General features: G+C 45.0%; 3 protein-coding genes across 4 annotated transcripts in view; 1 reads left to right on the top strand and 2 right to left on the bottom strand.

The window, feature by feature from the left end:
- Positions 1–5,668: 5,668 nt before the first annotated feature.
- On the bottom strand, positions 5,669–8,073 carry LOC119652879 (ran GTPase-activating protein). The gene is made up of 6 exons (XM_038057243.1): positions 7,834–8,073; positions 6,996–7,771; positions 6,816–6,923; positions 6,304–6,747; positions 6,095–6,238; positions 5,669–6,043 (listed from the first exon to the last, which is right to left on the bottom strand). The coding sequence occupies exons 1-6, from the start codon at positions 7,937–7,939 to the stop codon at positions 5,858–5,860; spliced, it is 1,764 nt and encodes a 587-aa protein (XP_037913171.1). The 5' UTR covers positions 7,940–8,073; the 3' UTR covers positions 5,669–5,857.
- Positions 8,074–12,786: 4,713 nt separating this feature from the next.
- Positions 12,787–18,920, bottom strand: LOC119652449 (cilia- and flagella-associated protein 299-like). Its single transcript, XM_038056595.1, has 3 exons — positions 18,527–18,920; positions 18,246–18,467; positions 12,787–12,967 (listed from the first exon to the last, which is right to left on the bottom strand). The coding sequence occupies exons 1-3, from the start codon at positions 18,839–18,841 to the stop codon at positions 12,794–12,796; spliced, it is 711 nt and encodes a 236-aa protein (XP_037912523.1). The 5' UTR covers positions 18,842–18,920; the 3' UTR covers positions 12,787–12,793.
- A 758-nt stretch (positions 18,921–19,678) lies between these two features.
- Positions 19,679–23,334, top strand: part of LOC119652674 (glutamate receptor ionotropic, kainate 2) — a 51,090-nt gene continuing 47,434 nt past the window's right edge. For both annotated transcript variants that reach the window (XM_038056940.1, XM_038056939.1), the window contains exons 1-3: positions 19,679–19,847; positions 20,007–20,153; positions 20,238–20,297. In XM_038056940.1, coding sequence (XP_037912868.1) covers positions 19,763–19,847; positions 20,007–20,153; positions 20,238–20,297 — 292 coding nt within the window. In that variant the 5' untranslated portion in view covers positions 19,679–19,762. The remainder of the gene's footprint in view (positions 19,848–20,006; positions 20,154–20,237; positions 20,298–23,334) is intronic.

Genomic DNA, 23,334 nt, shown 5'->3' with positions numbered 1-23,334 from the left:
TGCAAATACCGATATTTCGGGAACCACTTGAACAAGAAACTGATGAGCACTGATGAAGGGAACAAGTGGTTCCCGAAATATCGGTATTTGCAAGAATAAATATCCACACCAACGAAAAAGAAACAACAAGTTTTTATTACTTTAACTAAGAAATTCATTTCAAGCTTGATAATTTGTTTGATTAACCTCTTTATGCGAAGATTATTGCCTGCTCCTGCTTTACTACGGCACTATTTTGAGATTATTGGTTGGTGAACAGGGAGTTTTATGGGCGGAGGAGGGTTACCGGAAAAAGACGCAAAACGATTTTGAGTGTTGGATCAGGACACGCGAGTCGGTTCGCAGGCAACGAAAAAGTTCTTTTAAGCCTAGAAATCCAGATGAGGTGGTCTTCTAAGGAACTTTCTTTCACTGAGGCGAATGGATGCATTAGTTTGATTGTAATAGTTGTCGTTTCGAAGAATGAAGGGAATATTTGTATTGTTAGTAGGTGTTAAGCTAAGACGATTGCAATTCCACCATCTCGGGGGTCCGAGAAATTTCAGTCGGGATTGTAAAGTTATGGCAGGTTTTCAGTTTCATTTCATTGCCAACAAGGATCTACGATCTATTTGTCGGGCTCATTTGACAGAGGAAAGGAGGATCTATTGGAAGGGCACATGTGAAAAGAGAGATTGTTGTGGTTAGACTTTGAGTTGAAGTGGGATTACTGCATTTAAGTGGAGCTGTATAAGGAAGGATTTTATTTTTTTTGTTTGTTTTTCGTTTTGACAGTTCGATCTGTTTTGAGTATAAGAAAAGGTTCGCACGACTTACCTGTTCTGTTGAGTTTTTGAAGGCAGCTGTAGCTTTTTGTGCTGCTGTTTGTTGTACTGTTGGTGTGGTAGTTGATATTGCTGTTATTGTTGATGCCGGAATAGCGCATTTCCTTGTAGTCGACGGTATGCTACTTCTGGAGGTATATTGTTCAGAAAGAAGGCTGCGTTATACGATTGTTGCATGAATTTCCTCATCCATTTATTTCTATTTGATGGTGCACTTGTTTTGTCAGCATCTCATCTGAATGAAGTTCTTAGCGGCAAAGTGGGGCTCCCTAGGCGACTAACGACTCCTTGGCGATAGAGGATCAATTTGAAATTCTAAATCTATTATTTGAAGACTTCCAAGCAGCTGGCATGGAGGGCATCTACCCAGCCATGAGGGCATAGAGCACTTAGAGCAATTTCGATGAAATATTTTTCGAAAATGTTTTGCTCTGGGCTAAACGTGAAGGTACTCCTCTTACCTAAGCCTGGGAGAGATGACTGTTCAAATCCAAAGAACTTTAGGCAAATCGACTCAACATCATTTTTGCTGAAATGAAGAGATTGATTGAGCGTCACATTTGGAGAAGGCGCTAAGGTGGCACCCACTAAATGAAAATCAACACACTTACCAACGTGGAAAGTCCTATGAGTCTGCTCTTCCCTCTTTGGTTTGAAAGGGAGAGGACGCAACTTTGAAAGGCGAGTACGCGATGGGGGTATTCGTGGACATTGAAGGGGCATTTGATTGTGCGCCCTTCCAAAAGCTCTGTGATGCCGCCGGAGAACATGGTGTTATGAGACTTCAAATAAGTATATCTACGCTAGCTGAGATTGATGTATGCTGAAGCGGGTGTTGATCGCTACCTAGCAACACAAGCGACGAAAGGCTGCCGTCAAAGAGGTGTGCTATCGCCACTTCTGTGAAGTATGCTGATCGACTGTGAGGGGCACAGAGCATTGGAAGAGTTATTGGGAGAACTGATTCCAATTTTTGCAATGCCTTCTGATTCTCGCATCCCAATAAATCTGTTTGGTAGAAGAGATGAGGTTATCTTGAAACGAAGAGAGAACTGGGGAGAACCGGAAGAATGCATGTCAAGATATACTGGCGTTTTCAACACCGATGGCTCTGGAGCAGGAGTCTACCTTTCGAATAAAAACGAGAAGTGGGAATTTCCATTGGGACAATGTACACTGGTCTTTCAGGCTGAAATGTATTCGATCCTAAGGGTGGCAGCCTGGATGATTGAAGGGCGCTGAGCAGGAATGTAGAATGTTTCTAGATTCAATGCCGTGGAACTACTCTGGGTACCCAGTCATTGTAGTGTAGCTGGACATATGTTCAGAATGGGAATTCTCCAAGATGATACATATCCAACCTGCAATGGGGAAGCGGAATCTACGGAACATTTTCTATATGAGTGACCCTGCTATGGACGCATCAGACATCATATTTTTGATGTCGATGTGCTACAACTGCAGCGGGTAGCATCACATCCACTAACGGAAATCTTACGATACATAAACAAATCCGGGATATTTCGTTAGACGAGGGAATCGTGTACAATGCACCACTAGAGTCTGAGTGCTCAGAGGCTTTGTCTTCCCCCACCTCAAAAACACACATTTCATTAGCTGCCGGTTTTGCGCCGAGGTCCACCAATTCGATATCCCTAAAAGCTGTCTGGCGTACTGACCTACGCCATCGCTCCATCTCAGGCAGGGTCTACTTCATCATCTTTTTCTACTATAGATATTGCCTTTATAGACTATAGGTCGCAGTTCAAATCTTACTGGGGGGAGAGGGATTTGTTATCGTGACTGGATGTGGGCTACGAGTCGACTCAGCCGTGAATGAGTACCTAAGTCAAATCAAGGTAACAATTTCGGGCGAGCGCAATGCTGACCATATTGCCTTGTAGAGTATACTGTAGAGTACCTCTTCAAGCGATTTCACCGGATTTTCTCCAGCAGCCGCATCTTTGGAGCTAGCCCCATGAAACCCAGTCTGCCTGCGCATTTAACCTCTTCCGTCGTTACATCACATGCTATGCAAATGGCCTGTTTGGACATCACGAGATTCTTTTCCGCCTTTGCATCAGCATGTTACGTACCAAATGGTATATTTGGCCTCGACATGACTTTCTTCCGTGTCAGCAATTCGCAGCGCAACAGCAGGTGTCGATTTGCCGCCGACAACCAGATTTATAATAATAAACAAGTGTTATTGTGTTGTGTACAAGAACACTTTCAAAGCAATGTGTAAACACGGAAGGGTCAAACATAGGTGATTTTAAGAATAACGTTACTTTTAATTTTGAGTAGTTAAAAAGCCTCTGAACAGAGCTAAAGGGTTCTCTCCGAGAACACTTTATTACGCGCGGGAATTACTTTAACTCGCTTTTGAGATTAATTAAGTAAAAATTATTAATAAGAAAGAAATAGAAAATATTGTGCTTAGAAAATAAAGGTTTGTTGAAGTGGAGTCGCGAGTGTTTTCTTTTACTTAAGCCAAGCCAATCAAGTAAGTATTATTCCTAACCCTTTAGTGTTTTCTGTTTCAGTGGTGTTTGATTACCCCATCGTTCCGAAGTTAAGTTTCGGCAACCCGGAACGAGAGCAACCACGGTCCTCTAGTTAAACATCCAGGAGCTAGTGCGCGAGCTTGGTCAACGCCCAAGCAGGGTAGTTCACTGGAAGAGGCCGTTTAGGAGAATGCTGAAACAGTACCGTTACGGTCTTGAATGAAGTGTTCTAACACACTTCAAGGCCTTGATCCAATATGGATTGTTGCGCTAACGATTATTATTATTGCCAAATATCGTATCTTCTCAAGCTTGGAATTAGTCACGGCATATTGTTAAATCTCTGTAGCTCGCCCTCTTTCGGATTCTTCTTTTAGAGATTCGTCCAATCTGTGCTGCGAAACCTCCAATTCCGTTTCGTTTTTTTTGGATGACGGTCTGGGCGCGTCTTCTTTTGAGTCCGATTCCATTTTTCAACGTCTCCTTGAGGCCGGTTTAATATTCAACGTTGAGAAATGCAATTTTTGTGTGAGAAAGGTCGAGAGGAGTAGACATCAACACTGCAATTTTGTTAAAGTTGAATTGATGTCTGAAAATTCAATTTACATAAAAACATAATTAAAAGTACGCATTTTTACTAATACAATCATCAGAACTAAAAAACTCTGGTAGCTGCTCGAGAGAAAGCGGTGATACTAGATGAAGGGGTTGAACGAGACTGGTAGTTTTTTGGATTGGTTGTCATTCATCTTTTTGTGGGGCCTAGTGCGCCAACCACGTTTACTTTCCATCGCTGTCGGATCCTGGCCGTGTGCTTCAGAGATTTTAAAGTGGCCATTGGCCAAGCATTAAGAAAAAGTCTAAGAATCAGGACAGTGTGTCTAGCGTGGTGGCTAGCGCTTGTTGGCAAGGTGGCGTGTCCATACATTTGCCAACGATCAGCAAACAGTCGTAACGCAAACGTGTGTTTTGCTTGGGATGCCTGCTTTCGCTAACACTTGCCTTTGATCCGATGCAGTGTCCGTTTTTTAGCAAAAATCCTTTGAGTACTTCGATCACTCACGTGTCATTATACATACCGGATCTGAAAATCACCAAACAAACAAGGGAATTCGCAACCTCCTAACGAGTTAGAACAGAACGCGAGCTAAATTTGGAAAATAAAAAAACGGCTTGCGATTTGTTCAGCTTACGACAGTTGGAACTTCTCTATACATGTGCAATCTCGTGCCAACCAACAACGTGCTTGAGAACTTGGTTGCTCGTCTGTGACTAGTGCATCGCACTTGCACACGATTACAATGTTGATTCGCAAAATCAAGGTAAATATTTGTTGAAGGTTTTTAGTTTACGGCAAATAGCCAAGTGTTTTGAACGCGGCATAAGGGAAGCTCCTCAACTTTTTTACTCCATGAAGTTTTAAGGCGACCCACTCGACCCTATCCTAGAGTAGTGGGTTCCATTGCATGGTATAGTCAGCAACGGAGTTGTTGCTTTCACTTGTCATTGGCTCGGGGTAGAATACCCGGATGATATGACCCCGGCATGAATTGATGAAATCTCGATTTTTGACAAAACAGCCAAAGTACAGCCAAAGTAGATTTAGCGTTCTAATGCGTCGAGCGACATCAAGTTCGAGTTCATCGTATTTGGAGCCTTTGATGGTTCGTCAGACTGAGAGCATTGGTTTTTATATCTTCAGTCCGACTCGGTTTGCTTCCTTTTACAAATCCAAAGCTATTTGGTCAATGTCTGTGCCTAGTCAGAGAACAGATTGATGCCAATCAATGTAATTTAGGTATTTAAAGACTTCAAATTCTCCTGATATGTTGCAACAGGTGGTATTTTGCGTTTTCATTTGTAAATTTTTCTAGAATGTCTCTCCGGCGTAGATCATTTCCGATACATCCCTATTTACGTCGTTAAAAGCTTCTAGACATCGATGAAGAGCAGTTGGAGTGGTGATTTAAAAACCACGCATTACATGATAATGATGAAAAGGGTCTCAATGTCGTCGATGCAGTAGTATCCTAAGCGGGAACCAGGCTACTCCTTGTCAATTACGTTTTCGAGGCGTTCCTTGATAGATTCTTGGATGATTTCATTCTATATCTCCGCGACAGCAGTAAACAGGCAAATATCCCTCGTGTTGTCACACTTAAAACGGTTGCCTTACTGGACGAAAAAATGCCACCATGCTTACTGTTAACGTCTCCCACAAGATCATCAGAAGAATTACAACCATTAGATCATTTAGGGTCTTCAGAATCTGTGATTCGCAGATATTTCAATTTAAATTGCGAGAAAAGAAAAAGCAGATATTTTATAAATATAAAACTTTATTCAAAACTAGACCTGCCCGTTGGAATGCAGCCGACATAAAGTCCCTAACATTCGAAAAATTAAAGCTTTACGTATAAAATCCCACGTACACCCGTCATTCCTCCGGCAATTTTGCATCGACCAAAGCCCAACAGACAGGCCTCACCCTAGGAAACATTCATCTCATTCATTTCGTGCAGAATCTTATTCGAAACGTTCTAAAAATAAATTAAATGTACTTTTAAAATCGTCCGCTATCGTGTTGTGTTTGGAAATTGTCTCCTTCAATGCATATCGACACGATTGCAGGTTGTAGGCGGGTTTGAACTCTTTGTTTTCACATTTGAGAAGTCCTAGCTGTATCAGGAAGAAGTTTTTCACGCGGGATACCTGGCGAAGAGGAGGTCAGACAGTGGTTTGGAAGGTTTTTTGTAGACTTACCTGTCGCGTGCTTACTGCATAGTCGAATGCATCTTTATATAAAGCTACTGCGATGTCGAGGGCTTCCTTCGATTCGTTGGCAAGAGCGGCGCATTTAAGGGTGGTGAAGACCAAAGCTGTCAAATAGTCGTTTTCTTTGAAAGTCTGTTGGGATAGGAAAGAAGTCAGTTTACGGTTGATATTGGGTTTCAGTTCGCATGAATTCTTACGCTCAAAAAATTCCTGAAGGCTTCCAACTTCTCCGTGGCTGGGATATCAGCAAGCATTTTGGCTGTCGGGTTCGGTGTGTTGAAAAACGTCTCAACAGTGTTTGGTCGCGTTTCTTCGCCGATAAACGATACACTCTTGTTGGACTGGAAGGAGTTATCGTTGGCGTTGCTTGTGTGACTCTGACTGAGTGCCGTTACATAATTTACGCCGTCGGCATCCTCTTCTTCGCCAGTGTAGTTCTCGTCGTCGGACGCCCCATAGTTTTCACTGACATTCTCGCCATTCTCGTGGCTCACGTCGGTCTCATCGTCTTCATCGCTGGCGTCCTCATCACCCTCCTCCTCTTCTTCATCATCGTCGCCTTCATCTTCTGAGAAGCTGCCCAACGCGTCGGGATTGGATTGAAAACCGTCCTTGAGTTTGAAGATGCAATCTTCGCCGAGCTGAGGAGGTATTTGAAGAGAGAAGTCAGTGGGGATTACTTTGGAGTTGAGGAAGACGAGTTTCTTACCTGATTGCCGTTCAGCATGACACTTTTTAGCTTGTGTTTGTTCTGGAGGGCGGAAGATATCGCGTACCCTCCATCGGAGCGGATTTCATTGTAGCCCAGATTCAGAACCTGAGGATGAAAGACAGAAATCGATTCAAAATAGTATTTCCACCGAACAAAGACTTTCTCAAAGCATCTCACCTCCAAGTCCGTGTGGTCGTCCTGCAACGCATCCGCCAATACAATCGCTCCTGCCGTTTTAACCAAAGCCTCTGCAAAGTGAATTTCCCGCAGTTTAGGCATGCAATGCAGCACATTCGCTAATGCAGTCGCTCCCTTGGGCTTGATCGTGTTATCATTCAAGTCCAAAATCTGCATATTTTCATTGAGTTTAAAAGCTTCCGCGAGGGCTGTGATTCCATCCAAGTAAATGCCATTCTGAGGCATGGCAACTTCCTCCAGGGTCTTAAGAGCTGCGAAGACTTTAGCCAGTGCCTTGGCTCCTTCGTTCTCCAATCGGTTCCGACCTGCTATGAACACTTTCAGCTGGAATGGACGGCCCGCCGCCACGCTATCCTTGTGACACTTCAACAAGGCATTAGCCAGCATCTTTCCGCCGCCGATACCTAGTCCACAGTTGTTCAAGCGCAACTCCTGCAAGCTGTAGCATGTTGGGCTCCCGAGCAGCTCCACGAGACCAGTCATGCCGTTGGGTCCCAGCGCGTTATCGCTGCAGTCGAAGGCCGTGAGTTGTGCACCAGCCGCAATCATGCCTTTGCCTAAATGATCTAGCGCCTTGGGGATCTCCTCCTTCAACCGGCCGGTGAACATATTCCTCCATAACGCCTTCTTGAATTCTGGATGTTTTTTCAGCGCCTCTCCAATGCAGGCGGCGGCATCCACTCCCAGAGTATTCCCGTCCAGATTCAAATAAACGAGTTTCTTGCACTTATCGATTTCCTCGACAAGGTTTTTCACTGAATAAATGACGCCAGTTAGGAATACTTTCTTACAAATGCACGAAATGCTGGACCATTACCTGCCTCTGCTGTTCCCCATTTTTCAGCTCGTCCTTCGAAGCTGACGCCGGTTTCGGTGCCACCGTCTAAGGCAGTCGCCAGTTCGCTTAAGGTGAATTGACTCATTGTAGTGTATAAGCTTGTTACGTTCTGAATTAATTGAAAATTCCACTAGTAAATATATTTCCGCGCAACGAACGCTGACAAAACTTAAATTAGGTTAGGAATTATCGCCAAGCAAATTGACGACAGCTGCTTGAAGTTGTTGATTGTCGGTAATGTAGTTCAAAAGCAGGTGATGGCTGGTTCGAGAGGTATTCACAATGGGTGGTTTGAGTTCCGGTTTTATAGTGAGGAATGGTTGTCGTTATTGCCCTTTAACTGATAAAATGAAAGAACGAGAGTATATCAAAGTATTGTCACAATATCACTGATATTAAAATGCCGCAAACCTGTTTGTGCAAGGAGGAAGGATGAATAGCTTCAATCTGAATGGCTGTAGGCCACCGTAGCGTCTCAGGGGGTAGTTGAGGAAGGTAGGTAGATAGGTATCAGTGGTCGTTCCGAGGAGCCCAATTAGCGCTGTAGTGCGCTGTTTTGATGCCACCAACTCCAAAGACCGTGGCTGCTGCTATGGGAGCCGGGAGGCAGAGTCCAGTCCAGTAGCATTCACGAAGCCTGGCGCGTCTGGCACTGGAGTTCCAGGCAGCTAGCAATCTCTCTAAGGTCGTCCAAGAATTGTATACTTAGTGCCCATAGCCTGACTCTAGCTAGAGGTGGACAATCGCAAAGGAAGCATTTTGAGGGTTTCCACTCTTCTCCGCAGCCTCGGCAATGCGAAATGTAAGGTATGTCAGTGGCAGACTCCGTGCATACCGACGTAATCATGTAAGCATTTGCGCGCAGGAGCTCTCGCGATCTCGCGGTTTTGTTATAAGTGAGTCGACTTTTCGCCATCTGAAGTCCGCGGCTGCTAAGTTGTGCGAGGAGATTCCGCCCTTAACAGTCGCCAGCGGGACACAAACTGCACCCGCCGAAGGATTGCCAAGAGCAGACCCCCACCTGGCCAATCCATCAGCCGGTTCATTTCCCTACAATACACCTACGATTCGCTTACACTGTGTATATTCGAGAAAACCCCTGCACCGACTCCACAGAACATTTTGGATCCGTTGGTGAAGAATAATGTACCTTGCAATACGCCGCAGGTCTTCCACTCTGTCCTGATTGGAAAATCTCGTGAAGTTTAGCTTGCGTTTGGCATATTCCATGGGGAATACCCAGATTTCTCGAGGTACTTCTTCTAGGATGTTACTATAGCCACAGGACTTCGCTGTCTAGTATCCGGACTCACGTAGTCTGAAGGTCTAGGGAGAGGGGATGCAGGACTACATTGAGGGCATCTGCCGGGCAGGACATTAGAGCCCCGGTAGCACCTGCGCACACGGTTCTTTGAATCTTATTGAGATACGTTCTATTGTACCTTTTTCCTCAAAGTCTGCCCCACCATACAATAGAGCCGTACGTTGAACTATCCTCGGCCGGAGAACTAATTTTAAAAGTTCTCTTGCAAACATAGAAGGCTATGCACAGGCCATGTTCGATCTCTTATTTAGCTTTTGATCCAGGATTACACTCAGATACTTTACTTTGGAGGAAAGTACCAATCTTTGTGCATCCAGCCGCGGTAGATGGAATTCGGGTATCCTTGCCTTAGTGGTGAATAGCATCAGTTCCGTTTTGGTTGAGTTTATGTTGAGTCCTCATCTTGCGTCCCACAGGCACATCTTTTACAACGCTCCTTCCATGATGTCACTCATAGTGAAGGGTAACATCCCTCAGACTAATATCACCAAATCGTCGGCATACGCCACCATCTTCACCTTGCTCCCGTTAATCACTATTAACCAGAACATCGGAAAGATTGCGCCACTTTGAGGTGTGTCTCTGATCACAGCTCTGGTTAAGTGTTTGCCTCCAAGATCCGACTGGATTATCCTGGTTCTTTGCATTGATATTATCTAATGCGTAAGATACCCCTCCAATCCAATACTGGTCAAGGCTTGGTGTTAACATTGTGGAATGTTTCTCTATATCCAGGAAGATAGTTAGAGTGAACTGCTTGTAATGCAGCGTCGCTCAATCATACCAATTACTTCTTGGAAAGTGGTTTCTGTAGATTTGCCTTTGACGCGTTCTTTCGATAATCGCCCTTAAGTGGTTGTCCAGGAGGCGCTCTAGGGTCTTCAACACAAAAGACGTGACGCTAATTAGTCAAAAGTCCTTCGCGGACTCATGTTCGCTCCTGCCCGCTTCCGGTATACAGCCACGGTAAGTCTCAACAATTCACGGCGCAACCCTTTCCTGCTGCTTCTGTAGTGTCAATGGCATTCTGCCATCTGGACCCGGAGATTTATATGAAGAGAAGCTGCTATTCTGGGTAATTACCGATTTGATAGTCTCGCATGGCTGAGGTAATCGGAAACCCACCAAGCAAGGCTCTGACTCACAGTCTTCCTCGCTGGCGGGAAAATGCGTTTGAACCAGCAGCTCCAACGTTTCACCAGAAGATTCTGTGCAGGATTATTCCGACTTTTTAAGAAAGGATGGGCTCCTCTGTTCTTCCGACAGAATCTTACTGAGCTTTGTGGATTCGCTGGTGCTTTCAATGTTTTGACAATAGTCCAGCTAAGACCGCCTCATGGCAGTCTGTACTTTTTCAGGCACTCGTTGTATGGCTGCCAAAATTTGTGCCTGTAGCAGATGTTGAAAATCTCCCTGGTCAGCTTTCTGAGACTGGACTGATCATCGTTCCACCACGGTGGCAGCGTCTTTTTGCGGTATTTAGCAGGGTCAAATACTTTAGACTTCAACGGCGGTTTAGAATGCTTTTCACAGCATCCTTGTCTCTAGTTCATCTGTTGTTGTTCTTGATAACTTGACCAAACTTCATCCAGTCGATCCTCCCGGGATCTCTGAACCTCCCAACCGTCACAGTTCTTCGAGCTGCGAAAATGAAAGATTGATGTTTTGTCTCTGTTATACACAAACAGATTTGTATTAATAATAAAATTAAAGAATGACTCACCTCTTTCATTGATTTCTGAGCTGCCCCAAAGCCTGGCGTTGGCATCGCAGCCAGATTGGCCTTCTATGCTGTTATGGTGGCCATCAAATGTTGCAGTTCTTCTGGCGTAGTTGTTCGGTCGTAAGCCATGTAAGCCGAGGAAATATAAACGTTTCAGCGAGAAACCAGACTCACGGCTCCATCAGCTCATTTGCCGCAAGTCAAAATCGACGCGACGCACGCCTCGCTTTAGTCGGGGCAGGAAAACTTTCCTGATCGTAACTCCGACGATGAGGCTAAAATGGGGTGGGCCTTGCTCGAGGACTTGACAGTGTCCTTCAAAGCAACTGCAGTGATTCTCGGTAGGCGTCCGCGCTAATTACGTCATCCGCGTAGTAGTCGAGATCCCTGGGCAGGTCGACCATGTTTTTCGCGTCCTTGAGCATACGTAACAGTTCGGTGGTGTTCTCGACCTAATATCGAGTACAGGGTTGGTGGGGAGTCTCAGGTTTTTTCCGAATACCAGCGTCGCGGGTAAGTAAATTGCCTGGTCGGTGATTATAACTACCGGCTAACGAGGAATCGCTCACGAGCGGGAAGCCGGTTAGGTGCCTTCAGGGGCTTTCGAGGAATCTCACTTGCGATTGTAAGAATTTGCATTTCTCAATGTTGAGTGTTAAACCGGCCTCAAGGAGACATCGAAAAATGCAATCGGACTCAGAGGAGGACGCGCTCAGAACATCATCCAAAAAAACGAAACGGAATTGGAAGTTTCAAGGCACAGATTGGATGAATCTCTAAAGAGTTTACGCGGTATTTTGCAGTTCAAAAGTCATCCTAGTGAACTCCTAAGAGTTCGAAAGTGGGCGAGCTACAGGGATTTAACAATAAGCCTTTGGGGTATTGGTCTGGAATTGTCTGGGCATTTAAACGTCTGTAATCACCATGAGGTGTCCAATCGCCATTGGGTTTAGGGACCATGTGGGGTGCCGAAGACCAACAGCTGTTTGAAGGTCTACAAATACCCTGTTTAAGTAGTTTTTCGAACTGTTTCTGCGCAACTGCGAGTCTCTGCGGTTGTAATGGACGTACCTTAGAAAAGATATGGGAGTCAGTAGTGTTGATGCGGTTCTGTACATCATAGTTAAAGGGCACAGAGAGATTACACTCGGTAGTGCTTTTGCGATATTTTTGAAGAAGTGGGCGAATACGTGGGTCGGCAATGACTTTGAAAATGATAGAAAGACTATTGCGCGTGAAGGATGGGATTCTTCCTGGGATCAATGAGGGTTCTATTGTGTAGATCCACTAGCAATCCATAGTGTTCCTGTGTTCCGGTCTGCGTCTAAGATGGGAATGCTGATGTCGGCGATAACGAAGCGTCAAGAAAACCTGTCTAGTTTTTTTATGAGAAAGCGCAGGGGCTGGTACATTTTGTGGCCTTTTTGGCGAACCTGTGGGGATACCAGCATGCCCCGGTACTTGCCGAAGGTCCTGACAACCTACTACCCGATCGCACTTTTTTGGAGGTCGATCTAGACCGTAGCTGTTAGCGCTGCCACCGTCTTCCGCTGCTGAGTCATCTGATTTGGCGTGATATGGGACAGCAGTTGGTTTGGCACACGGTCACAGAGTGTAAGTTCCATCACTAAGTGATTAAGTTTGTCTATCTCACTTATTGACAGGCGCTCGAAGACAGGCTCAATTGTCTTCCCATTTAATCCAACCAGCGCGTGATTGGACCATGTGCCGTCCACTTTGACGCTGCTCAAAGCGAATTGGCCCTCGAGCTGGCGGAACCACTTTGTCGGGTTCCTACTCCATTTACTGAGGGACTGGGACTGGGAGGCTCGATAGTTAGGCTCTCGATTTCTAGTAAAAATTAATTTATTTTTCCTTTGTTTAAACTGTTTCTATATTTTATTTCGAACAACATGATCGTAAAGAACAACGTGGTTGTATTTATCTGAATAGACTATCGTTCGTGTTGTGTATGATCCAGGATTCTCGACAAATGGATCGACACAGATCATTTTTCGATCACCTTTATGAATGAAAACAAGTCCTTTTTGGCTATCGGATACTACCTGCAAGAGATATTTTATTTTTATGTTCATTAGGAATAAATGGTTGATAGAAGGTAGTAATGTTAATGCTAATTGTGGCTGTCATTGATCATATCCTAAATTCTCAGTCACTTCTATCCATCTACAGATAATACCCCTGCCCGATTTAGTTTAGTGTAGAGATTTTTGGACAAAGTCTTAATCACTGAAACCTTGATCACCTCCGTCCTATATCCCGAACAACATCGAAGGCTAAGCTTAACTTTAGTTGAAGGATTCATCACTTATAACATAGTCACAAGTGTTCCACAGGGGTCCGTCTTCGCTCCTCTGCCATGTGTTATACTGAATGGCTGAATGGACGTGTAGTACTGAGGCATCGTCAGGCGCCTGAAAGTGTAGGTGGGGTAAACCTCCCCTGGGCTAATGGTGTTTTAACCGTTAATTACCCCTGTGAGTTGGAGATCGAAAATTTACTGAAAGTATTCTTTGCTTATCAAAAAAGCCGACTAAAATGGATAGAGATCTGTGGGCTAGCAGCCTAAAAAAGTCCCCTCTATCTTATGAGCGAAACAACAGGGCAAGAAAAAAAAGCGCTCACCTCTTAAGAAAGTGGTGCAGGTGAGGAGGTTGGCTAAAATTGTTGGTAAAGCGCACGTAGTCAGAATTCCGCAGAAAAGGAGTGGACCTCACAACGATAATGTGGGACTCTGGAGAAAGATAGCCGTGGAAAGGGAAAGAGCGGAGGAAAATGCGATCGGATGTTACCATCTCCTAACAAGGAGAACGGTCATATACTGACATTCTCAGGAGAGTGAAAACAGATCCAGAACTAATTAATTTGGGAGATGACGTTAGTTACATTAGATGGTCCCAGAAAGGAAACCTCATGTAAGAGCTTGAGTAATCCCAGGATATAAATGCGGAAAAATCCTTGGTCCAAATTGGAAAGTCTTTAGGATACGAAGTAATATAAGGGCTAGCAGAGCGGAGATAATCATTATCTGTAAGGACATAGCCAAAATCACTACGAAGGAGGTTTGCGAGGCATTGATAAAGGAGTTCGATCTTATCTGACTTCAAAAGTCAGCAGTGAAGACGCTTGGAAAAGAAAGCCTACGGAGAGGCACAAATCCGGCATTATCATCCTAGTAGTGGAGGCAGCACTTAACCGCGCGGCGCAGGATATATTATTGCAAACCATCCGCGTAGCATTTGGGCCAAAGATCAACAGGCGCTGTGGGCTAGCGGAGAACAAGTTTTCCCGAAAAAATGGAGGAGTCATTAGTCGGAGCGAAAGTGAAAGGGATTCGCATATACAGCTGTTATGCTCCACCCACCGCTACACTTGAACGCTCTGGCTCTGGATGGCAGGTGACGTGCACCGAAAATCATAACAGGGGATTTTAACGCGTGGGCCTTTGAATGCGGTAATCGAACATCGAATTTGAGATGACGTATTCCCTTTGAAGTGTTCGCAAAACCAGACGTGATATGTGATGCATACGAAGTATTTCCAGAAGAAGAGGCCTAAGGTCTTTAGTGGACCTGAAGTACATGAGAAGGAGGAGATGAAATCGAGGTCGAAAAGGAGCTCTTGCCTAATGCCAGGTGGATGGCCTCCTCAGTAGGCATCTTACCTACTAGGGCAACAAGTCGGAATTTTGCGGACCGCATGTTTAGGGGTAGGAAGCTTCACCGGAAGTTTAGGCGAAAATGTGTCGGTCAAAAGGAGCAACACAAGCAACTGCGAGGACGCTGAAACGAGGTCATTCAAAAAGGCTAAAGGAACTGCTTCAACTCCAAATGCCGATATTAACCTTGGGTTGGGCCTATAGGGTGATAATAAAAAAGAGGCAAAGAAGGATTGTCCATGCTTTTTGGCAGACATTATTTCCGCTTGGTTTCCTCACCACCAAAACAGTGGAAGCAAATGGTGGTCCAGGCCAATTAGCGCGTGGCATCTCTAGTCACTAAGAAGGAGCTTCAAGAAATATATGGCAGTATCGATTAAAATAATATCCCAGGTTTGGATAGAATGGGATCGAATTAGATTCTAACTTTTCGTTAAGATTTTGGAGGTGTGAGCATCATATCATTCGATTTGCCTATTGGATACAATGCTGAAGATAATGGAAGGAATCATCTACAAAGATTGTTTCCTGTCGTCGAAAGCCGTAATGGCTTCCATAATGCTATTATGAATTTTCCGCCACCGTTCTACGGTGGGTGCCTAGAGCGCGGTATTGATCTTAAAGCGGTAAAAAAAGCCCTGAATTCTGGTAGCTGCTGCACCGTGTTGGCACTGAATGTCCTAGGGGTTTATCTTGCGTACCTGCCATGTAGGCATAGTTCCGCGGTCCTCTTCGGAAATGGAGGATCTACTTCAGATAAGAACCTTGCCGACTTGGGTTTGGTCGCTCTCTTCGAGTACGTGGGAACGGCACTTCCTAACGGGTTGCCTAGAGTAAGCTCGGTGCGGAGAACTGCAACGAAACCTGTCCACTAGTGAACTTCCGCCGTGAGTAGAACACAAAACACAAGGCATCACAAGACACACGAGACTATTGGTTGTCTACCGCGGCTACTATGGCCACTAGCCCATCATACTGCAGACGAAGCAGCGTCGAGGAACTTTCTCCTTCGTAGGAAGGCAGTATGTGCGTACGCATTAGCGCATTGAAGCCTATCATTGCTAGCAAGCCAGTGGCTAGAATCAAAAATACCGTTCATGTCATTTAGATTACGTGATATCAGACGCAGAGAACATGAAACCAGTCCTCTTGCCCCACAAATAACACAACCCTGACTGGGGGGAAGGTTTCGCGAGAAGAAAAACTCATTCAAGCTACCATTCCCCGTCAGGAGGAAGCCCATCTCAAGCCTGAAGTTCACGATGGAACTCCCTCTGGAAGACACAAATTTCACATACTGATATGTTATGCGACCTTTCTCACTTTTGCCCCATCTAAGCTGTCACTTACAATGTGACATTCTCGAATAACAACCTTCTGACCGCAAAGGTATGCTCTTTCTGATCCTGCAGCCATGGCACGCCGGACTACCTCTAGATCAAGACAAAGAACACTCAAAAGACCAGCATGGCGTCGGTCGAAACCGTGCGACACAAAGGAAGACACATTAACAAAACCACCCGTTGACAAGCGTAGAGCAGTTTCCCGCCCTGCACTGTCAACGCAAAGTCGTACAATATAGGGGAACCATAGGTAGAACACGCAACAAAAATATAAACGGCGACGGTTTTACCTTTTGAGACTGTGACATCGACTTTTTGAGATTACGCATTAACGATGCTCATGTGCTCAGTATTAAACTGCTCGAGCTCAAGTTGGCTGTTGCCCTCAACAAGAATGAGGAGACCATTCGTGTAACCAAAGCATTCAATCATCGAATCAAGTTAGCCAATAGTTTATCCATCATCACATTCCATATAAATGGATTTACTACAGGGGCAGCTGCGCTCCACATTCACTCATGTTCGTTGGCATCTTGGACGAATGCTTTCCTACCATGGAAGTAGCTCTACCATAGAGCTGCCACACTCACGAAGCTTCGACAACACGGACGACCAGAGTAGACAATCAAATGCGCCTTTGAAATCCACAAAGATTCCAAGGACGTATTTTCTATTGCAACGGACAGCAAGGTTTTTTACATATATTAAGGTGCCGTCGGCGGACCTGCCAGTACGAAAGCTACACTGGATATCAGACACCAGATGGGATGCTTTCACCCTCAGTGGCTGGATCATAATTCTCTCTAAGATCTTGTCAAGGGCCGAGAGAAGAGGTATGTTTCTGAATGACCGAGGATTACTACTATCCTCCTCTGGTGACTTCAGGAGCACAACCTGTCGTCAGCAACATTCAAACAGATCTTGGATATGAAATGGGACGGCTCACCAGAGGCGTCGGTCATCCCATCCCATTCGGTTGATTTCCAAAATTTGAGCCTCGCCATGTTCTCACCGATTTCACAACACTTCTGGGGGGGCCGTCAAGAGACATCGTTGATTCAGATTTCGAAAACACTTCACCTAGCAAGGCAGAAACATGCCGTGTTAGTCCTGGACAACAACGTATCCAACTTCGCCAAGGGGAGGTGAAATGAAGGCGCATTCGAGATTAGATATTGGTGAGTCTGGCCGAAAATTACCTCTCAGAGAGGATTCTTGGGTCCGAATGAGGACCCTAAAGAGTACATTGTCACTCCGGGGGTAACACAGAGGTCGGTACTAGTTCGCTTGCAGTGGACTATCATATCCATACAAAGGAGTGCTTATGCTTCCTGGTCCGATTATCGGCTTTGTCAATGTCGTGGTTGTAGCTGTTAATGCAAAGTGCCCAGAGGATATAGAGGTGTTCGCGACGGAGACCTGACTAGAAACTAACGGCTTGGTCCCGACGGATGAGAAAATGGAACCGGCCTTAGTATAGAACCGCAGGAAAGAAAACACTGTGATGGTGGAAGTCGCTGGACATACCGTCGTCACTAAGCCGGCTATTCAATATTTGGGGGTGATGACTGACGCCAAACTGAGCTTTAAGGAGCACCTAGAATTTGCCTGTCGAAAGGCAGCTAGTGTCACTGCGGCACTTGCAAAAATATTGTAGAATGTTGGCCGGTCGAAACACTTTGGGAGGATTATTTTTGGCCGGACTGGTGCGTTCTACTTTGTTTTACACGTCGCTAGTGGCGGTGCACACCGTGTTCCATTCAAGATATGAAGAAGCAGGTAGGTATTAGGCACGGTCGAATTCGTATAACCTGGGACGAGTCTTCAAAGGGTTGTTGGACGAGTCTTCAAAGGGTTGTTGGACGCAAGAACTCATCCCCAATATTAGGGTATAGCTTGATAGGTAACATAGAGAGATCATCCACTACGTTGCTCAGTCCTGGTCACAGTGGCATGCCAGAGGATCCATAAGATGTTCTACTATAATAAGTTCGCGATGGAGAGAAAGGATCTGAAGCAAGTCCTGGGAAGAGAAGTAAACCCGGAGATTATAGTGGCGGAAATGCTGAGGTCGTAAAAGTTGTAACAATACTGACAGCAGGAAAACAAGGAGGATGTAAACCGAAAGCAAACCCATCCTGCGAAGTAAATGGTGGTCCCGCGGGTTTGGATCTGAGGAGACCGGGGTGGTTTTTCGTTGGGGCGAATCTCTCACATATGCCTGCTCTAGCTCAGACGTTGCCACTAAAGTGGATTTGTCATATCTAAGATATTTAGACCTTCGCGTGGGATTTTTAAAATTTACATAAGCTTTTTACTCACCTGATAATTATCTGAATGGTTGTGAACAGAAAATCCTGAACGCCAATGAAAATAACTCAAGTCCGTCTTTTGCGGCCATAACCGTTTCTTCTGCTTAAAAATCGCATGCCAGTCAACTGCATCCTCCGCCTTTGTTGTTGACCTCCTAAGACTCTGCTCATAGTCTATGTACCCAGATATCTCGAATCCAGACTTCGTCAGGTCTCTGATGAAAATTATTGTCTGAAATTGAGATCTAATCACTATAAACCTTTAGGTGAATATCTGATTGGTTATTTTACAGACAACATCCTTAAACGATTGGACCGTTCCCTTAGTGCCAGTTCTGACAGAAAAGGATCCACTATGGTGATTCCTTCGCAAGCAAGTGCATGCTGTCTTTTTGCGGGGAACACCTCAGACATAGCAAGGGCTTTTCTTAGATCAAACTGTTGACGGGAGAGGGTGTCTGTGGTGGATCTGTAACCAAGTTCTGCTATCATTCTTGCTGAAGCCACGCTTCCAAGGTAGCGAAGATCTTCACGGGTGACGAAGGAGTCTAGGTAGTCATCGTAGGAATGATAGTCAAGGATCAGTTTTTCGTCTGCTTTTTCCATTTTGTATGTTTGTTGGTGGCCGCGTGACTATTGGGGGATGGAGTATTTCAGAAGTTTCCTTTTTTGACACTGACTTATGGTTTGGGGGCTAAGCGTCAAATTTTTATTTGGCATAGTTAGACTTGGCCTTCTATGTAGACTAAAATTGATCCGAAATAAAATGATATCCTTCTCTCAGGTAGTGACTGATGGCCTTAACTCCTTTAAAGAATGGAGAAAAGTGTTAACAACCCAAGATATGTGGACCAATCATTGCCAATAGTATATCTAGTGGGTGAGCCATCAGATGTTGGCTATTTTTCAATGTTTATGATAAAGTGCAAGCACCTCAAACAGTTGTTGGCACGCAAACACCAAACGCTAAGTCATTCTAGATTTCGACCAGCACGTGAATACTAAAGTATTTGGGTAGCGAATCTAAATCCGGTGCAGTCCCAGAATAGAGCTCAGTGCATCTATCTCCACCAGTTTCATCAATGAGTGTCTAGACTATGTTAAAAATAGTATTTCCGACATACTCAAAGTTTACATGATAAATTTGTGCACTGAAGATACTTAGCCATATCCATATGTGTGGTACCTACCTCAATGCATCTGTGGCGATGCACTTAGCCGGCTGCACTTAAATTCATGATCACTGGTGTCTTGTCAAAGCGATTTACTGGGAGAACCATCTGCTTTAGAAGAAAGTGAGTCGGTTCCCTGAAAATGCTTCTGAGTTTTTGGCAATAGGTTGCGCATTGCTCTAAGAACTAGCGCATTTGGATTAGATGCATAGTGCAGATTTCGCATTAAGATACAATTTATCTTCTATTCTTAGTCGGTTGCAAATTTTCAAATCGAATAGTCGGGAACAGAGCCGGGAAAAACTATTACGTGTTTCAGTCCTTTCTGAGAATAATATGGAAAAAATAGTGAAAAATGTTGAATTTTAAATTTTTGGTGGTGATCCTGGCAATTTTCAATAGTTGCTTCGGTGCTCGGTCAAAACCTCAGTTCTCTGTCGGTAAAATTCCTTACTAATTTCCGAGCTTCCTTTTGTCAAAATTCTAGGGTCGAAAAAAATTGTTAATACTTTTACTACAGCCTTTTTAATTTTTTGTGAATTATTACTTTTATTAACGTGATTTAATTGATTTTATCTATTTTTTTCATCAAAAACAAGGCGCAATTTTCACCGATCCTAAAGATGAGCGGGAAATTGCTTTTCGATCAGCAATCGATCGGTTCAATATGCACGAACGTCTCTTCATTCTCGAACCAATCGTGAAATACGCACCAGACGATGATAGCTTTATCGTGGAAAAAATCGGTAGTTATCCTAGAAACCTAAATTTAAATATTCCCAAAAGTTCACTCATTAAAATTAAAATTTGGTGAATATTTTCTCGAATAGTTTGTGACTTGGTTACGCAAGATGTGATCGCGATTTTTGGCCCAAGCTCAATAAAAGCAGGTGAGGATACTCTTTCATGGAAATAGGGCATGTGTGTTATGTGCTAACTTGGTTTGTTTCTCGTGTTCATAATTAATAGAATTAAGTTGAATTATTTGATTATACTATATCTAGAGATAGTACGGTATGTAGCACCTGGTAGGTGATGACTAGTTCTGGATCGTGCGCACTTCTGGGGAAAATTTTCCTTAGAATGGTGATGACTGCAAGGAGGGGTACTTAAAATTCTGTCGTACCAGTATGAGGATCGAAAAGTTAGGGTAGGTAGGTATCAATGGCCGCTCTGAGGAGCTCAATTAGCGCTGTGGTGTGCCGTTTTGATGCCACAAATTCCTAAGGCTGTAAGTGCTGTGATGAGAGCAGGGAAACAGAGTTGAGATCTTCAGAGTCAGCCCATAGCATCTACGTAGAAAAGCAGCTCTCCTACTCTGCATCTAGAAATATCCTTGAGTTCCCCAAAGAATGGTTTACGCAGTATCCGTAACTTGACTCTAGCTAAAGCTGGGCAATCGCAAAGAAAGTGCCTAGGTGTTTCCCCCAATTCTCTGCAGCTTCGGCAATGCGAATTGTAGGGTATGCCGAACCGGGCGGCATGGTCCCCTAAGAGTCAGTGCCCCGTGCAGACCACTTGTATGTATTAGCACGGGTCTGACATAGGAGCTCTCGTGATCAGGTTTTGTTATAAGCGGGCCAAATTCTCCTTGACTTTGTACAGCTGGTCAGCCTTTGTGATCTAAGGTCCGCGGCTGCTAAGTAGTGGAAGTAGATTCCGCCCTTGATAGTTACCAGCGAGACACCGCCAATCAGTCAGCCCGCTCATTCCCCTCTATGTTCATATGACTGGTAACCCAGAGGAGGGTGACTTTGAGTGTGTCGCCCAGACTGTTCAGTGCGTTTCTGCACTACTCCACCAGCCTGGACGATGTCGTCGCTCAGTACAAGGCCTTAATGGCCGCTTGGCGCACTAATATCACCAAGTCGTCGGCATACGTATTACCTTTATCCCGCTGCTATCAAATATTCGCAAAACTTCATCTATCACTATTAACCAGAACAGGATAGATGGCGCAACTTTGAGGTGTGTCTCTGATCACAGCTCTGGTCAAGTGGTTGCCTTCCAGATACGACTGGATTATCCTGATTCTTAGCATAGATATAATTGAATGCGTAAGGCTTCCTTGATGGCGGTGATACTAACGTTATTCAATGCTCCCTCTATATCCAAGAAGGCAGCTGGGGTATACTGCTTGAATTGCAGTGACCGCTTAACCGTGCCAATTACCTCGTGGAGAGCAGTTTCTGTGGATTTGCCTTTGAAGTAGGCATGCTGGGACTTAGACAAAGGCGTTCTCTCCATAATCGCCTTTAAGTGGATGTCCAGGGGTTCCTTCTCCTTGGAAATCGTTCAGGAATCCTGGAGTTGAATTATTAGTGGCTCCTGGCTGACGCGACTAGAGTCTTCTTGAGACTGGTGACAAATGAAGGGATTCGCAGTTCATGGCCCGTCGGGTGGTTTTTGCTGCTAACTTTTTCCAGAGGTTGCTTAGCGTCCGAGCTCTTACCCACTCTGCTTCGCTTGTGTTTTTGTTCGACTTTGTTTTGAGATTGATTGCGTTTGAGAGCGGTGGCCTTCGTTTTCTGCTCGTCTGCTAGGCGTTTGGAACAATCGCCTGGTAATGAGCGAGGTTCTTTTCATTACGCTCGTCGACAGTACCGGCCTCCTTATTCTTATCTATTCAATCCTGCTGCGAATATGCCTGGCCCTCTGGTACTGGCTCTTGAGTAGGAGAACAGTAGACTTTTGCTTTTCAGCCAGATACCGGTGACCGACGTTCTTGTCGGTCTTTACTTTTGGGGGATCCCCTCACGTCGACAGTTTCGGGTTAGAAGTACTATGTCTGGTACTCGTTACATCCAGCTTGATGGCAGTAGATGCCAGGCTGGAAATTACTAGTCCGTCTGCCGCCTCGCTCCAGGAGATCCCGGCGGTTGATTTCAGAGCAGCGGTGCTACGGCTAGCACCAATTGTACTGCTCTCGACGGCTACTGTCTCCTGGCTGGATTCCAGCAACTCGTTCCCTGATGGTGCGCTTGGCATCACCACCTCTCCTTTTCTCGTCGGTTTATTTTGTTTTTTGCTAATTGAGTCCATGTCTTGATCCCACGAGTAGTCCGGAAACAATGTCCACTCTGGCTAGCCCGGCCATCAGGGTAAGGAACTGAAGGTGCCCAAGGTATTCAGAGTTCGCATACTAAAGTCCAAGCTCCTCATTGCCCACACAGCCCTCGGCGTATGCTGTTTCACCTTGTTCAGTGCAGGGAGGACAATCCTTGAGCTTTTGCTTCGGCTCGTCCCCGACAGATCCACTTGCCACTAACACATGACCAACAGGCAAGCAGATCCTCGTCAGTTGGATTAGCCTATTCCCAGCCCGGTCCTACTCACTCTTGGCCCGTCCGAAGAGAACTTGCCTAATGATGCAACTTTAATCTGAAGCATAATCAGACCAGACCGCCAAGATACATTTAAACGCCTTTACATTTAGCCGCACATTCTTGGGTATAGAGGCGCATTCGGGACAGTTGGAAAACTAGTCCAATCCTAAAAATGTCGTTATATTCCGGCCCTCCAATTCGCTCTTTTGACCATTCATCCATCTCGTACTAGAGGACTGAGGACCGTGAGATAATTTTCGATTAACAGGACCAAGTAGTCAGGGATACTTAGTTCATTCAAAATGCCTTTAACTCAACTCTATTTGGCCAAATTAAAGGCATACTTTAACACTGCTGTACTGCATCTACATAGAGAAACCATTTTTGTCACTAGACCTATCTCTGCATTCGCATTTGTGTACATTTGCTCCGCCATAGCTGTTGCATCCGAACACCGGGCTCGTCGAAATCCACTCTGTCGCTCAAATGGGCCGCAAGGGCATGACTATCGCTGATCTGCCCACATCTTCTTCTCTACACAGTGGTGGGGCTCTTTTCTCCTCATTAAGGGGATCATAAAACAAGGTTGAATATCTTGAGC

This window comes from Hermetia illucens, chromosome 3, assembly GCF_905115235.1.
Source record: "Hermetia illucens chromosome 3, iHerIll2.2.curated.20191125, whole genome shotgun sequence".
NCBI lineage: Eukaryota > Metazoa > Arthropoda > Insecta > Diptera > Stratiomyidae > Hermetia > Hermetia illucens.
The sequence above is the reverse complement of the archived record's forward strand: the minus strand, read 5'-3'. Positions and strand labels throughout refer to the sequence as shown.

Bases quoted from the DNA above. Each gene is read 5' to 3' on its own strand.
- LOC119652879 (XM_038057243.1), bottom strand. From the start codon at position 7,939: ATGAGTCAATTCACCTTAAGCGAACTGGCGACTGCCTTAGACGGTGGC. The intron at 7,772-7,833 runs GTAATGGTCCAG...TCATTTATTCAG, and splicing joins ATGGGGAACAGCAGAGGCAG to TGAAAAACCTTGTCGAGGAA. The intron at 6,748-6,815 runs GTAAGAAACTCG...ATACCTCCTCAG, and splicing joins TCATGCTGAACGGCAATCAG to CTCGGCGAAGATTGCATCTT.
- LOC119652449 (XM_038056595.1), bottom strand. From the start codon at position 18,841: ATGGAAAAAGCAGACGAAAAACTGATCCTTGACTATCATTCCTACGAT. The intron at 18,468-18,526 runs GTAAAATAACCA...TCTCAATTTCAG, and splicing joins ATCGTTTAAGGATGTTGTCT to ACAATAATTTTCATCAGAGA. The intron at 12,968-18,245 runs GTGAGTAAAAAG...TATCTCTTGCAG, and splicing joins ACCATTCAGATAATTATCAG to GTAGTATCCGATAGCCAAAA.